General features: G+C 41.3%; 2 protein-coding genes across 4 annotated transcripts in view; one reads left to right on the forward strand and one right to left on the reverse strand.

Annotated features, from left to right (window-relative positions):
• The window catches only part of LOC130395366 (serine/threonine-protein kinase 35-like), a 45,201-nt gene that overhangs the window by 28,075 nt on the left and 4,132 nt on the right, over positions 1-12,994 (forward strand). Inside the window, exon 4 of one of the 3 annotated variants that reach the window (XR_008898579.1) lies at positions 11,673-11,689. The exons of 1 other annotated variant lie outside the window; for it this stretch is intronic. The gene's annotated coding sequence lies outside the window, so the exon portion shown is untranslated. Of the gene's footprint in view, positions 1-43; positions 12,062-12,994 lie in introns of those variants that run through there. One more of the 3 variants, XM_056604773.1, reaches the window with a different exon arrangement.
• Positions 7,456-11,907, reverse strand: si:dkey-78k11.9 (P2Y purinoceptor 1). The gene is made up of 2 exons (XM_056604776.1): positions 11,060-11,907; positions 7,456-10,804 (listed from the first exon to the last, which is right to left on the reverse strand). The coding sequence occupies exons 1-2, from the start codon at positions 11,819-11,821 to the stop codon at positions 10,565-10,567; spliced, it is 1,002 nt and encodes a 333-aa protein (XP_056460751.1). The 5' UTR covers positions 11,822-11,907; the 3' UTR covers positions 7,456-10,564.

Raw genomic sequence — 12,994 nt, forward strand, 5'->3', positions numbered from 1 at the left:
GTGTTATTCTAAGACCCATGTATAATAGTCTGTTTTTATATAGGCTAGGTTTTTTGGAATCCTTGGAAACACTTTGAGATCTGGATCGAATTCCCCTTGACGAAGGGGTGGCGAGCTAGGGAAGAAGATACATCCTTATCCAAAGGAGTGGACCGAGATCACCTGTGCCCAGGAGGAGCATATCCTTCATTTACCTGCATCACTTGAGTATCTCAGGTGAAAGCGCTCTGAATCGCCACACATGACCCCTGACTTTTGACTTCTGACTTGACATTTCCCCTTTTGACTAACGCATGCTGAACTGGCCGAACCGAAGAATCGAAGGAACACTTGCAAGGAATTTATCTTGTTTAAACATTTAATTTTTTCTAATGGACATTTTGCAGCCATTCTATGGTGGTTAAAGATAATTGTTCCTGACCTAATGTTATGGTCTAAATTGTGAAACATTGGTGAATGTTATTGATTGCACTGAAATCCATATTGTTATAATTTTTCCGACCAAGAATACAGTCAATTTAATAGTTACCTGTGGCTCCAGTTGATCATTGTGTTGTCATTGAATTCTTGCCGACCGATTCATCGACCTGCCGATTTAATCGGCCGATTATAGCCTTTTTGAAAATAATCGGCATCGGCCAAAAAGACGCAGAGTACAACCGATTATTATTATTTTTTATTTTTTTTAATGTTATTGCGCTTAGTATCCTGCAGATTGCGCTCCTACTCGCCTTGCTAACTAACAACTTTAGCTGGAGTAAAAAAGAGGAGATTGAATTTTACCGTACAACATGAAAGCACGCTCAGTTATTTATTTTACATTTTACATTACACTCATTTTTGACTGTAAATGTATTCTAAAACACTCAAAGGTTCTGCATTCAATTCACATATTCGTCAAAAGTGTTTAAAGTATATTTAAGGTATCAAAAACTACGTTTTATATGCTTTTAAAAAATAATAATAATAATAATTTTAATCGGCCGATTAAATCGTAATCGTAATTTTTCTCTGAAAATAATCGGCATCGGCACTCAAAAATCAATATCGGTCGGGCCCTACTCCTTACGAACCTAGACACTAGTCCATATCTAGATATTCTAATGCCCCACTAGGGCTACACAAACTATGATGTGTGTTGTGTGTTGCAGAGAGAAGAACGCACCCTAACTCGGGGATTGCTCAGAAACCTAGAGAGGCAGTCCGCGACTGAAGAGGATTGTCCTCTTCTAGAGACAAGGGCTGTTTCCCAAAGTGAAGGCTGTAGCCTTGCTAGGACGCGTCCTTGCTAGTCGCGTCCTATGGAGATGAGACTAGAGTGCTAGCTCGAGTGCTTCCTAGCGTTTGTAACGTTCAGACTTTGTAACGACTTGGTAGTGTGGAAGCGCTTCCGCTTCCGCTTTTTAATACTGCGTGTCCGCTTGTAAACACATGTGCGCTTATGAATAAAACATGGCAGCAATCAAGCTTATCGATATTTATTTGACTTTTGTCTGTTATGAATGCGGTCATGTCTCCTTCGCATGGAGCCTCTTTGGGGAAGTCACAAAAGCTTTGTTGCGGTTGATAGAATCGTCTTTATTAAAAGGAATATCCATTCAATTTTTATAAAACTAAGTGAAATTGTCTGAGAACTTAATTCATGCATCACATTTACAGTACGTTTGATTACTATTATGCAGGGGGGGAAAGACAAAGAAAGAGATGATAAACATGTATTTATTTGGATATATTATTTAACTGATCTGATTCATTCATTCATATATGCCTACAATCTACCAGTGGTTTGAACACATAATATATCATATAAAATACAATTATATACGTTCATTAAAAATTACAAACGATCGGTTGTGCATTCATTTTACAACATTGGATAGTGGCACTATCCCTTCCACCAGTAAACAAATGTTTGCGTGCCACCCGGCGCACAAAAGCCTCCGTTTGCTGGACTGACCCTAAAAAAAACGATTCAACACAAACATAAATAGGTATACATAAATAATGTAATCTTGTGAGCGAGTAAATTGACATTGGTGACAGTGGTGTTTAACACCAGCTACGTCCATGCAAAATATAGCAACGTATCATTAAGTTGCAAAAACGTTGCACAGGTCTTTAGGCTTGATTATTAACATGATGAATCTATAAAAAGCAATACGGCACAAAATATTTCTGAAAACTAATATAACTTCACTTCATTTGAACGTGTACTGCGCTGCCATTTTCAAGAACCCGCCCAGTGAACGCAGAGGATTGTGGGTAGTTTTGGCTCGTCTAGGATGCAGCGATGCATCCTTGAAAAATCTCGGAATTCTCAAAAACAAAGGACGCAAAAATGGCGCGGCTTTCGAGTGCCCTCAACATTGGAACAGTGCTTGTCGGCGTTCTATGACGTAGCGTCCTTAAAAGGGCGGCCGTTGAGCATGCTTCCTTGACATTGGGAAACAGCCAAGAGCTGCGGGGGAGAAGGAAGTTCGGGCGCAGGAACGTTTACCGGTGATACATCGAATTCTGCGACCCACCGAAAAGTGTGACCCCAAGGGGCGCTGTTGCACATTTTCTGCAACATGCACGTTAGGGCTTTGACTCCGAACTTCGTGATTCTAATATAATTCGAATCTCAAAAAATAAATCAAAATTCGAACGAATATTAGGCAGCCATTAATATTCGAACCTGTTATGGGCAGGCCAAGAGGGAGAGACGTCGGAGAACCCGACGCAGTCTATTCATAATATTGTAATGACCACGGAATAGGCAGTGAATGAAGTATTGATTAGACAGCGATTTATTAGAAACCTAATACACCGTTGGAACACGCAACGCCGGTGAACAAACCTCGGAAAGCCCAATCCAGGGCTGAATCCGAATACTCATACTTATAGTATGCATTTTGTAGTACGCCACAAATATAGCTCGTCCGAATGCTCAGTACGCATTGTGTAGTACGGAAAACGTTTCCCAATGCGTACTACCGCCACAGTATACAATGGTAGGTCACTACGCTATCCCACAATGCAACCGGAGTCTGGTAACGAACAAAGAAGTGATCGCTGACCCGACTCTACCAACAGCGGCTTAGAAAGACGTCGTAGAAAGCGGCGCAGAAAAGAGACATTAAAAAAAGTAAAGTAAGTAATTAAGTAAAAAGAGACATTTTTAATTTAATAGCAACAATGACAAGACGGACAACTGGTAACTTATCAAGGTAATTTTCCCGGCATCTGAGGGGAGATACGTCATCTCCAAACATCCGGTGGAGTTTCGGCGGTTTTCTGAAGCGTTCGGAGGCGTTCTACGCATAGCTGTAGACCGTACTACACTGTCAAGTGTAGTACGGTCAAGTAGTAGACACTGAACAGAAATAGTATGTACTAAGTATTCAGATTCAGCCCAGGTCTTACTGAAGGCATTTAATGGTCAAAATATTATTAATAAATATTCGAATATATTCGAATATTAATAAACAAACAAACTTCGAACATGATTTTTGGGCAAAAGTCAAAAAGGCAAGGCAAGGCAAGGCAACTTTATTTATATAGCACTTTTCATACACAAGGCAGACTCAAAGTGCTTCACATATAAACATTGTCATACAATAAAATAAAATAATAGATAAGTAAAAGAAAAATATATGCAAAGAAATGGGTAAAATAGAAAAAGGCATTTTAGTATTAAAATAGAAAATAAAGGCAAAGTTAAAAAAGCTTTTTAGAAAGTGCAATGTATTTAAGATTTAGCAGAAAGCTATAGCAAACATAAATGTCTTCAGTCTTGTTTTAAAGGTGCTCAGAATTGGGACAAGTCTTAAATCCTCTGGGAGTTTATTCCAGCTAGTTGTTGCATAGTAACTAAATCCTGCTTTCCCATGTTTTGTGTTTACTCTGGGGATAATTAACAGATTGGTCTCAGAGGATCTTAGTGGTCTAGAAGGCTGAGGTAGTGGAAGCATATCAGTTAAATATTTTGGGCCTAAACCATGTAGGGATTTATAGGTTAGCAACATGATTTTAAAATCAATTCTCTGACCTACAGGAAGCCAATGTAACGATTTCAGAATTGGTGTAATATGATCACATTTTTTGGTCTTTGTTAGAACTCTAGCAGCAGCATTCTGAACAAGCTGAAGCTTCCTCAGAGTTTGTTTTGGGAGACCTGTAAGGAGACCATTGCAGTAATCAAGCTTACTAGTGATAAAGGCATGTACAAGTTTTTGTAAGTCTTCGGTGGACATGAGCCCTCTAAGTCTTGCTACATATTTAAGGTGATAATATGCCGATTTTGTAACTGATTTGATGTGACTGTCAAAATGTAAATCTGAATCCATGATAACCCCTAGATTTCTGGCTTTGATTGAGGTTTTCAGGGACAGAGAGTGAAGGTGTTGGGTTACTTTAAGCCTTTCCGTTTTAGAACCAAATACAATTATCTCTGTTTTGTCCTCATTTAGTTGAAGGAAATTTCGGCACATCCATTCCTTCACTTGCTCAATGCACTGGTACAGCAGATCTATGGGCCGATAGTCATTTGGTGATAGCGATACATAGATTTGCGTGTCATCAGCATAGCAATGATGGTCAATATTGTTATTTTGCATGATTTGCCCTAGTGGGAGCATGTAGATGTTGAATAAAGAGGGTCCTAAGATCGAACCTTGTGGGACTCCACATGTCACGTTGGTTGATTCTGATACAAAGTCGCCAATGGAAACAAAGTAGTTCCTATTTTGTAGGCAGGACCTGAACCAATTTAAGACAGTGCCTGAAAGCCCCACCCAGTTTTCGAACCTTTCCAGAAGTAATGTATGGTCTACAGTGTCGAATGCAGCACTGAGGTCAAGTAGCATTAGTATTGAGGTTTTGCCAGAGTCTGTGTTAAGACGGATGTCGTTTACAACTTTAATAAGGGCGGTCTCAGTGCTGTGCAGGGGTCGAAATCCTGATTGGAAGGTGTCATAGCAACCAGTTGATGCCAGGAAGTGATTTAGTTGCTGGAGGACAACTTTCTCAATGATTTTACTTATGAAGGGTAGATTTGATATTGGTCTGTAGTTGTTAATAATAGAGGCATCTAGGCTCCTCTTTTTTAAAAGGGGTTTAATAACTGCCGTTTTCAAAGCTTTTGGGAAATTGCCTGACTGGAGAGAGTTGTTAACTATCTGCAATATGTCTACTGCTAGGCAGTCGAAACCATTCTTAAAGAGGTTGGTAGGTATAGTATCAAGGCAATAGGTGGATGGCTTTAGTTGTGTCACAGTTTCCACAAGATTTTGAGAGTCTATAACATTAAAGCATGCCATCCTTGCCACGTAATTTTTGCCTGAACAGGGTGAGATATTGATGGCGCGTCTGATACCTTCAATTTTATCAATATAAAAAGCTGCAAACTCATTGCATTTCTGCGTGGAATGGAGATCAGGTGGAATTTCTGTTGGGGGGTTGGTCAGTCTGTCAACAGTTGCAAATAGGGTTTTTGCATTATTAGTGTTGGTTTTAATGATATTGGAGAAAAATGTTTCTCTAGCATTTTTTAAGTCTAAATTGTAGGCACGGAGGCTCTCTTTATAGATATCATGGTGAATATGAAGTTTAGTTTTACGCCAGATGCGTTCAACCTTCCTGCATTCCTTTTTCTGTGCTGTTACAGAAGCAGCTTTTCTCCAGGGTGCCTTTTGCTTTCCAGAAATCGTTTTAACCTTATAAGGTGCAATGACATCTATGACTTTCAAAATGTTCAAATTAAAGTTTTCTACAAGATCATCAGCAGAACATGGGTTTAGAGGTGGTAGCAAGGAGATGGCCTTCTTAAAAAGTACATTAGAATCTTCATTGATATACCGTTTTTTGACAGTGTTTGATTTTGTCTGTATGTCGGGAATAAAAGATATGTTAAAGAAAACACAAAAGTGGTCAGACAAGGAAAGATCAGTCACAGAGAGATCAGAAACATTGAGGCCCTTTGTGATAACCAGGTCTAGAGTGTGCCCCTTGAGTAGCCTCTTTCACATGTTGAGACAGTTCAAATGTGTCCAGAATGGCAAAAAGTTGTTTTGCACACTTGTCATTCAAATCATCAGTATGAAAATTGAAGTCACCAGTTATAACTAGACAGTCAAATTCTGTGGAGTTGCTAGACAATAATTCTGTGAAGTCATCGAAAAAATTTGCAGAATATGTGGGTGGCCTGTAAATAATTAATAGGAGAACTCTGGGGGAGCATTTCAATACAGCAGTAAGTTATTCGAACGATGGAAAATCACCAAATAACATCTGTTTCCCCTGAAATACATTTTTAAATATAGCAGCAACCCCTCCACCTCTTTTTCCAGATCTACATGCATCAAAAAAATTATAGTTGGGAGGAGCTGTCTCTATCAGAACGGTTGCACTGTTAATTTGTTCCAGCCATGTTTCAGTTAAAAACATAAAATCCAGTTTAGAAATGGTAATAAAATCATTAACTAAAAATGATTTGTTATTAAGAGACCTCACATTAAGTAGAGCCATCCTGATGGTGTTGTTGATAGGCTTTAAGGTTGGTTTTGGTTTGGAGGCAATAGATATGAGATTTGTGAGGTTAGCAGTGTGTCTAAGTTTCCCTTTGTTTACTCTCTTAGTGGTTACAGCATGAATGCGAAAGTTGCCCTGCTTTGACGTAGGCAACCTTGGGTTCAGCAGATTATGTGAAACTTCCTTTATACTGTGTCTATGGCTGAACCCTTTTTTGTCTCAGTAATACTCAGGACTACAATCAGTATAGGGGGGGGGGCGCCATCCTCTTGGGAGTTATCAGCCTGTCGCCAGGACATGGCGATGCTATCAATGACGCAGATATTCCAACATATTCCAGTCTCTTATATTCGGCTGGAAAATCGCAAAGGGAGGAGACATTGGGGCTGGAGAGATAGCTGTGGGAGAGATGAGGCTGGAGGTCATCGTCGGCAGAGGAAGAGGAAGGGGGTGGTCGTTCCCCGCCAAGCCGACCAAGCCGGCCACCCCCCTCAGCACAGTGTTGATGGCGTCGGGCGGGCTGTTGTCTCTCTTCAAGGTCAAAAACATAAATAAAACATAAGATCTCCCCCCACCGGTGGGTCTTTCTTTTCTTGATACTAACATCAATTCTAAACAGCGTTTTACACAGTAGCCTATAATAGGAAATGCTCAAAGGTAAATCAGCGTAATTTAACACTGACTGTAGCTTTTTATGGGTAAAGAAGCGACGGTGAAGTACTAAACGCCCTATCATTGTATGGGTCTGTAAAATGCTAATGAAATCAAAACAAATGTGTTTATTAAGCACCTTTTAATAAAAAGGTCATTGGTAGGGGGGAGATCTTATGTTTAATTTATGTTTTTGTTTTATGTTTTATGCCTGTCTACGCTTCAAACTTTGCAAAAAATAGGCAACAGCGCCCCCTGGGGTCACACTTTTCGGTGGGTCGCAGAATTCGGAGTAACACCGGGATTAACCCCTCGAGGCGGGAGTGAGACAACACTAAAGAGCGCTGGACACTAAAGGAGCGCTGGGCCGGGGCTCAGGGAGCCAGAACTCTTTTCTTTTTCTGTTGGCTAAAGCTAACCTTTCTTTGAATAAAATTAACATTGCGGATTAAACGGAAGGCTGACTTGTGTTCAATGGAGGAAGACGAGAGACACTGTGTTCAATGGAGGAAGACGAGAGGCACTTTATTTATACAAAACCTTATGACAGAATTGTGATATTTTCCTCCAACATGTCATGTTAGTGACAATGATGTAGTAACTATAGCGACGCCAACCATCACAAAAAGAGAAGAGGTCTTGCGTGAGCGCTGGGTGTAGTGCGGATAAGGTCGAGGATGTAGCATGCCTCTACGGTGCGCTCATCCTCCCTTTGTTTGTATATTTGCAGTGGCCCAGCCTTTGCTGAGAGCAGTGTGTGTTAACATTCTTGTTAACAAAATATTTGAGAACATCAATTTCCAGATGTGCCAGACCGTGGCCGTTTCAAGGAGCTGGTCAGAACTCGGGGAAAGGCAACTCTTTTGCTTTACTCAACCTGAGAATAATCTCAGAAAAGTTAAGGCAACTCATGCAGGGTACCTGGTACACATTTATCACTTGCAAAAGCCCATGTGGATCCATGTGGAAAACATGGGGAAACTCACCTGGTCTTCCTCCAGGACGCTGACCCCCGTATGACCCCAGATGACCCCGCCCATGACTGTAGGTCCAGCGTTTTTCTAGATAACAGGAAGGTAAACTCAATAATTTCATAACCAAAACTATTGTATCCCAAGGCGCATCGTTTTCCTTCCTTGAGTCTATTTAATCAATTTAGTCTAAATAATCCTTTAGCTGCCTAATTCAATAGAACAACCAAACATACCTTGACCTGTCTAGACTGAAGCAATAGACAATGTCTAATAGCCCATTCTCTTAATTACATACTTCAATGTGTGTTAAAGGGGCTGTAGGCAATATTTGTATGTGAAAATAAATGTTAATTGGTGATAGATAATCTATATTGCGGCAGCCATCCCTGACACAGGCTGTTTGGTCACATGGTCCTCCTTTCCCACCTCTCTGCAGTCAGCAAAACAAATGAACTCCGCGGCGAGGCAGTCATCCCTGTGCCTCACAGTCATGCAGCAGGATTTCAATGTTGAGTGACAGTGGCGGAACAGGCTATGCTCCTAATCCAGCGGACCCAGGAAGGATTTACACATCCAAACACACCAACCGCAAGAAGACAAGAAAGAAAAAGGATGGCTGCCAGGATAGAGAGACAGGAGTCATGCTAACCCCATTTATGGTATCAAATTCACCGCTTGTTACATGAACACTACTTATTATATTAAAATGGGGTAATCTAATGTTACTGTTATTTACATTGCCATCAAGTTAATTAATGTACTATAATGAACAGACTAAGTTGGCATACTGTTAGACAATGAATGACTCTGTACATAATGTTGCATTTATACCAACCGACTTCCATTCAGTATATAATAGTATATATACGTGATACACTTCCTATACTTACTGTACAGTAAGTGTACTGTAAGTACGGTCAATCCGTAATCCCTTTTCCCTTTCATGTGGAGGCTTGGCCACTGTGTGTGATGTCACTACCAACGGAGTGACATCACACAGACGACACGGTTTGGATCTGCAAGCCATTGGAGTGATGTTCATAAACACACCTGCTACCACCTCTTATCACAATAGGATCCCAAAGAGACTGAGACGTCTCCAGGAGGACCCCTTTAGATTCCCCCCTCGATGGATTGAAGTTGGTCCTTGAGATTTGAATCAGCAATTTTGGAGGTGCTCCAGGGAAGCACGCACCTGAGTTCTGCCTAAATCCAACGGATCCCAACCTGCTGCTTGGAGCAGTGCCATATCCTCAGATAACAAGACAAGAGACGGTTACTGGAAGTGTTTCACACCCAGCCAGTGAATGTTGACTAGACCAGGGGGGGAACTACACATCCTACATTCATCAAACAAGAACACACATCATAAAGTGCTCAGGGACTCTGTACGGTTCAGCAGCGTGGTGTGAAGCTCTGGAGGAACACACAGGACACACAGTACAGTGCGTTGAGGGTGAAACCCAGTTTCACCCTGAAACTAAAAACAGAAGCGATACCTTAGCAATACTACTGTTGACACTGTTGACTTATTCTTGGATTAGTTTTGAATAGTTTCAAAATTATTTCTTAGTCATGCATTTGGCAGAAAATGTATATTAATATTAACCGAATCGTTTTTTAGTTTTACAACAATGTTTCATTGTGGATTATTTTCTTACCGACTCAAGGCCAGACCGTTGTTGGAGCTGAGTTTGTGGTTCCTGTTGTTTCCTCACCAACACCCTTCCTCTGAGAACAGTCATAACACACTCTTACACACACGTGGTTACAAAAGACATGCTTTTATTCATGAACACACACAAAAGCACATTTCAGGCCCTTTCTGAAAGCTAACTTTAAGGTCACTTTAACTCTTCATCATCAGCGCGGGGCCAGGTGCGATGAACACACAAACTTATCACACCATGAGCCAGATTAGGCGAATGGTTTTGCTTTATACACACAGCTTGACAAGCTATAGCATGGCAAGGTGTAGATTTACAGTCGTACACATATATACAAAGGATAACTTACATGAACATTGAGTACATTAAGCAGTGTTAGGACCAGGGGACAAGCTTAAGTACAAATATTAGCCTTCAGTTACAGCAGTAATACACATAAATCAGAGTTCGATCTATGCATGGCCTGACTGCCAGACAACTTGTGTTTGTGTATGACACAATTTAGAGCAGTATCAAATCTGTGGTAGTACATTTGAAGCTTTTATTCCAAATGGTTTTTGAGGGACATCCATTAGTTATGTCCCAAGGCACTGATTTATTTACGCAAAGTATCTCCTTAAGCACATATATTATCATGAACTAGATTGTAAACAGCACATACTCGACCATGATAAATGCTTTAAGGCCAGAAAAGACAGGGAAAAGAGTTTGAGATACAGAAATGCAAAAAATGTATGGTTGTAGTTTGTAAGTTCTCCAGTCTCAAGACTCTTCCATCCTCGAGGTTTTGCGGTAAAGGACGGCGGTCTTCCAACCGGCCAGAGACAGTCTGGCTTGTTGGTTCAGATTATGTAAATGCATCAGAAAATCATCATTTGCCACTAAGTACATGAGAGGGTTCAGGGCGCTGTTGAGGCAGGCCAGACCCCGGCCCACCTGGTGGGCGATGTAGATGCTCCTGAAGTTGGCGTGACAGACCCCTTGAAGCTTTGATCTCCTGCTCTGCAGAATCAGAATCAGAATGACTTTTATTACATCTTATTGTACACACAAGTACAATTCTGAGGCTTGGTTCCTCAACAGCCACATAGCAGCAACAATACAAGATAAAGTCAATATAAAAATATGTAAAATTAAGTAGCAGCATAGATCACAATAATAAATAATAATAATAAAATAAAATAAAGCAAGTAATAACAAGAGAAATTAAAACAGTGGTAATAAGTTATGAGCAATAATAAGTAATGAGGTGCAGACCTGCAGGTTGAGATAACGGAACACGTGGTAAGGGATGAAGCAGATGGCGAACAGAATGGTCAGGATGATCACCAGCTTCAGACACCGTTGCTTCAGCAGTGCGTTCACGTTGGCGTTCGTGGCGAGGACAACCACCACGTGGCCGTAGCAGGCCAGGATGATGAGCAGCGGGACGGCGAACCCCGTGATGCTCCAGCCTAGGCTGTACGACAGGTATCCGTCGATCCGGCTGTCCTCCGTGGTATCGTAGCACGACTGGGAGGAATTGCTCGGAGTTTTTTCAAAGGACATATCTGGGAGGATTTGGATGAGAACCAGAGTCCAAACCACGGCGCTGATTACTACGGAGTGTCTGGTGCTGATCTTCCCCATGACCCTCATGGGGTGGACGATGCCCAGGTATCTGTAGATACTGATACACGTGAGGAAGCCGATGCTGCCGTACAGGTTGAGGTTGAAGCAGAATCTGGTCACTTTACAGAAGGCGGCTCCAAAAGTCCATTTGCTCTTTTGCGCGTAATAGTGGATCAAAAAGGGCAGCGTGAAAACATACAACAAGTCCGCTATTCCGAGGTTCAGCACAAACACGTTTATGTTTCCCATCTTCTTCCAGCCCTTGTACACGCCCCGGAGACCCCAGACATTGAAAACCGTCCCGAAGATGAAGACCAGGATGAATACCGTGGGTAAGAAGGCGTGCGTAAAATTCAGATTTATCGCACCACACGAGAAATTACTCGGGACTGGTTCAATCTTCACCATCTTTGATCAAATAGAGTGAGTCAAGACTCCCTCGTCTTTAGACTACATACTCGCTCTAAGGTAGCTACGCATCTGCTTACTTAAAAAAAAATTGCTTTCAATGTGAAACCAAAAGAGAAGACCACGCCCACTTCTTAACAATGTCATCATTGTATTGTAGACCTATCTTGATTTATGTGGTTTTAATAAAAATGATTTGCTAAATATAAAAATATTATTGTGGAATAAATATCGACAAAAGGTGACTGACATGCATTTTCAATACACCAGTGTGTATAGACGTTGAAAATGAAGAGTTTACACAAATTTCATTCGTTTATTATATCATTTTTAGAATTATTATATATATATTTCTTTATTCTATTATTATATTATATTTTATACTTTTTTTTCTCTTTTCGTACCTTATGCTATATTTATTTTAATCTATGTCTTAAATAGCTGTTAACCATTGACTGGCCTATAAACCAACACTCAACCCTCCAGATTTATTTGTGAGGTCAGCGCCACCGCCCGGCCATACTCCTTCTGACCCGACTGTCAGTGAAGGAGTAGAATACCACGGTGTTATATCCTTTACCAACACGGGCAGATAGGTTGAGGCAAGCATTGGCCAGTGTTTCCCTGCTCCGGGAGGAGGTATTCTCTCCCTACTGTAAGCCTCACTCGGTTGGCTGCAGCAAGCTCTTCTGACTGGCTTGCTCCAACTTGTCACAGGGTGCCGCGGCAAGTCAATGAAGCAACTTGTGAATACCAGCGCTAATGTAGGAGCTGGCACCGTGCGTTGGTTGCCACATGCTGGGACGTGGGGAGATTGATGATGTGTGAGGATCACTATGCAGACCACTGGAAAGCGGGGGAGAGGACACAGGCCCTACTGGACCCCCTGGTCCCTACGTACACAAGAAATGGGCCCACGGGCGGAGCTGGCATGGTTCAGATGCACTGCAGGCCTCACCAGCAGCCAACCGAAAATAGTCATGTTGTTACCTTCAGAAATAGCATAGAAACTGGTTTAGTAAACACTTGGTAAACCACTTTGAAAAACTGCCATATGCAGTCCAATGTGTTTGTTTGTGTGCTTGTGTGTATGTGTGTGTATGACAGCTAATGGGGATCCCTTTAAACAATAAAAAAAATAAACCCTAACGGAACACACTTAGAGCCAGGGGC

This window comes from Gadus chalcogrammus, chromosome 1 (assembly GCF_026213295.1).
Source record: "Gadus chalcogrammus isolate NIFS_2021 chromosome 1, NIFS_Gcha_1.0, whole genome shotgun sequence".
NCBI classification, from domain to species: Eukaryota; Metazoa; Chordata; class Actinopteri; order Gadiformes; family Gadidae; genus Gadus; species Gadus chalcogrammus.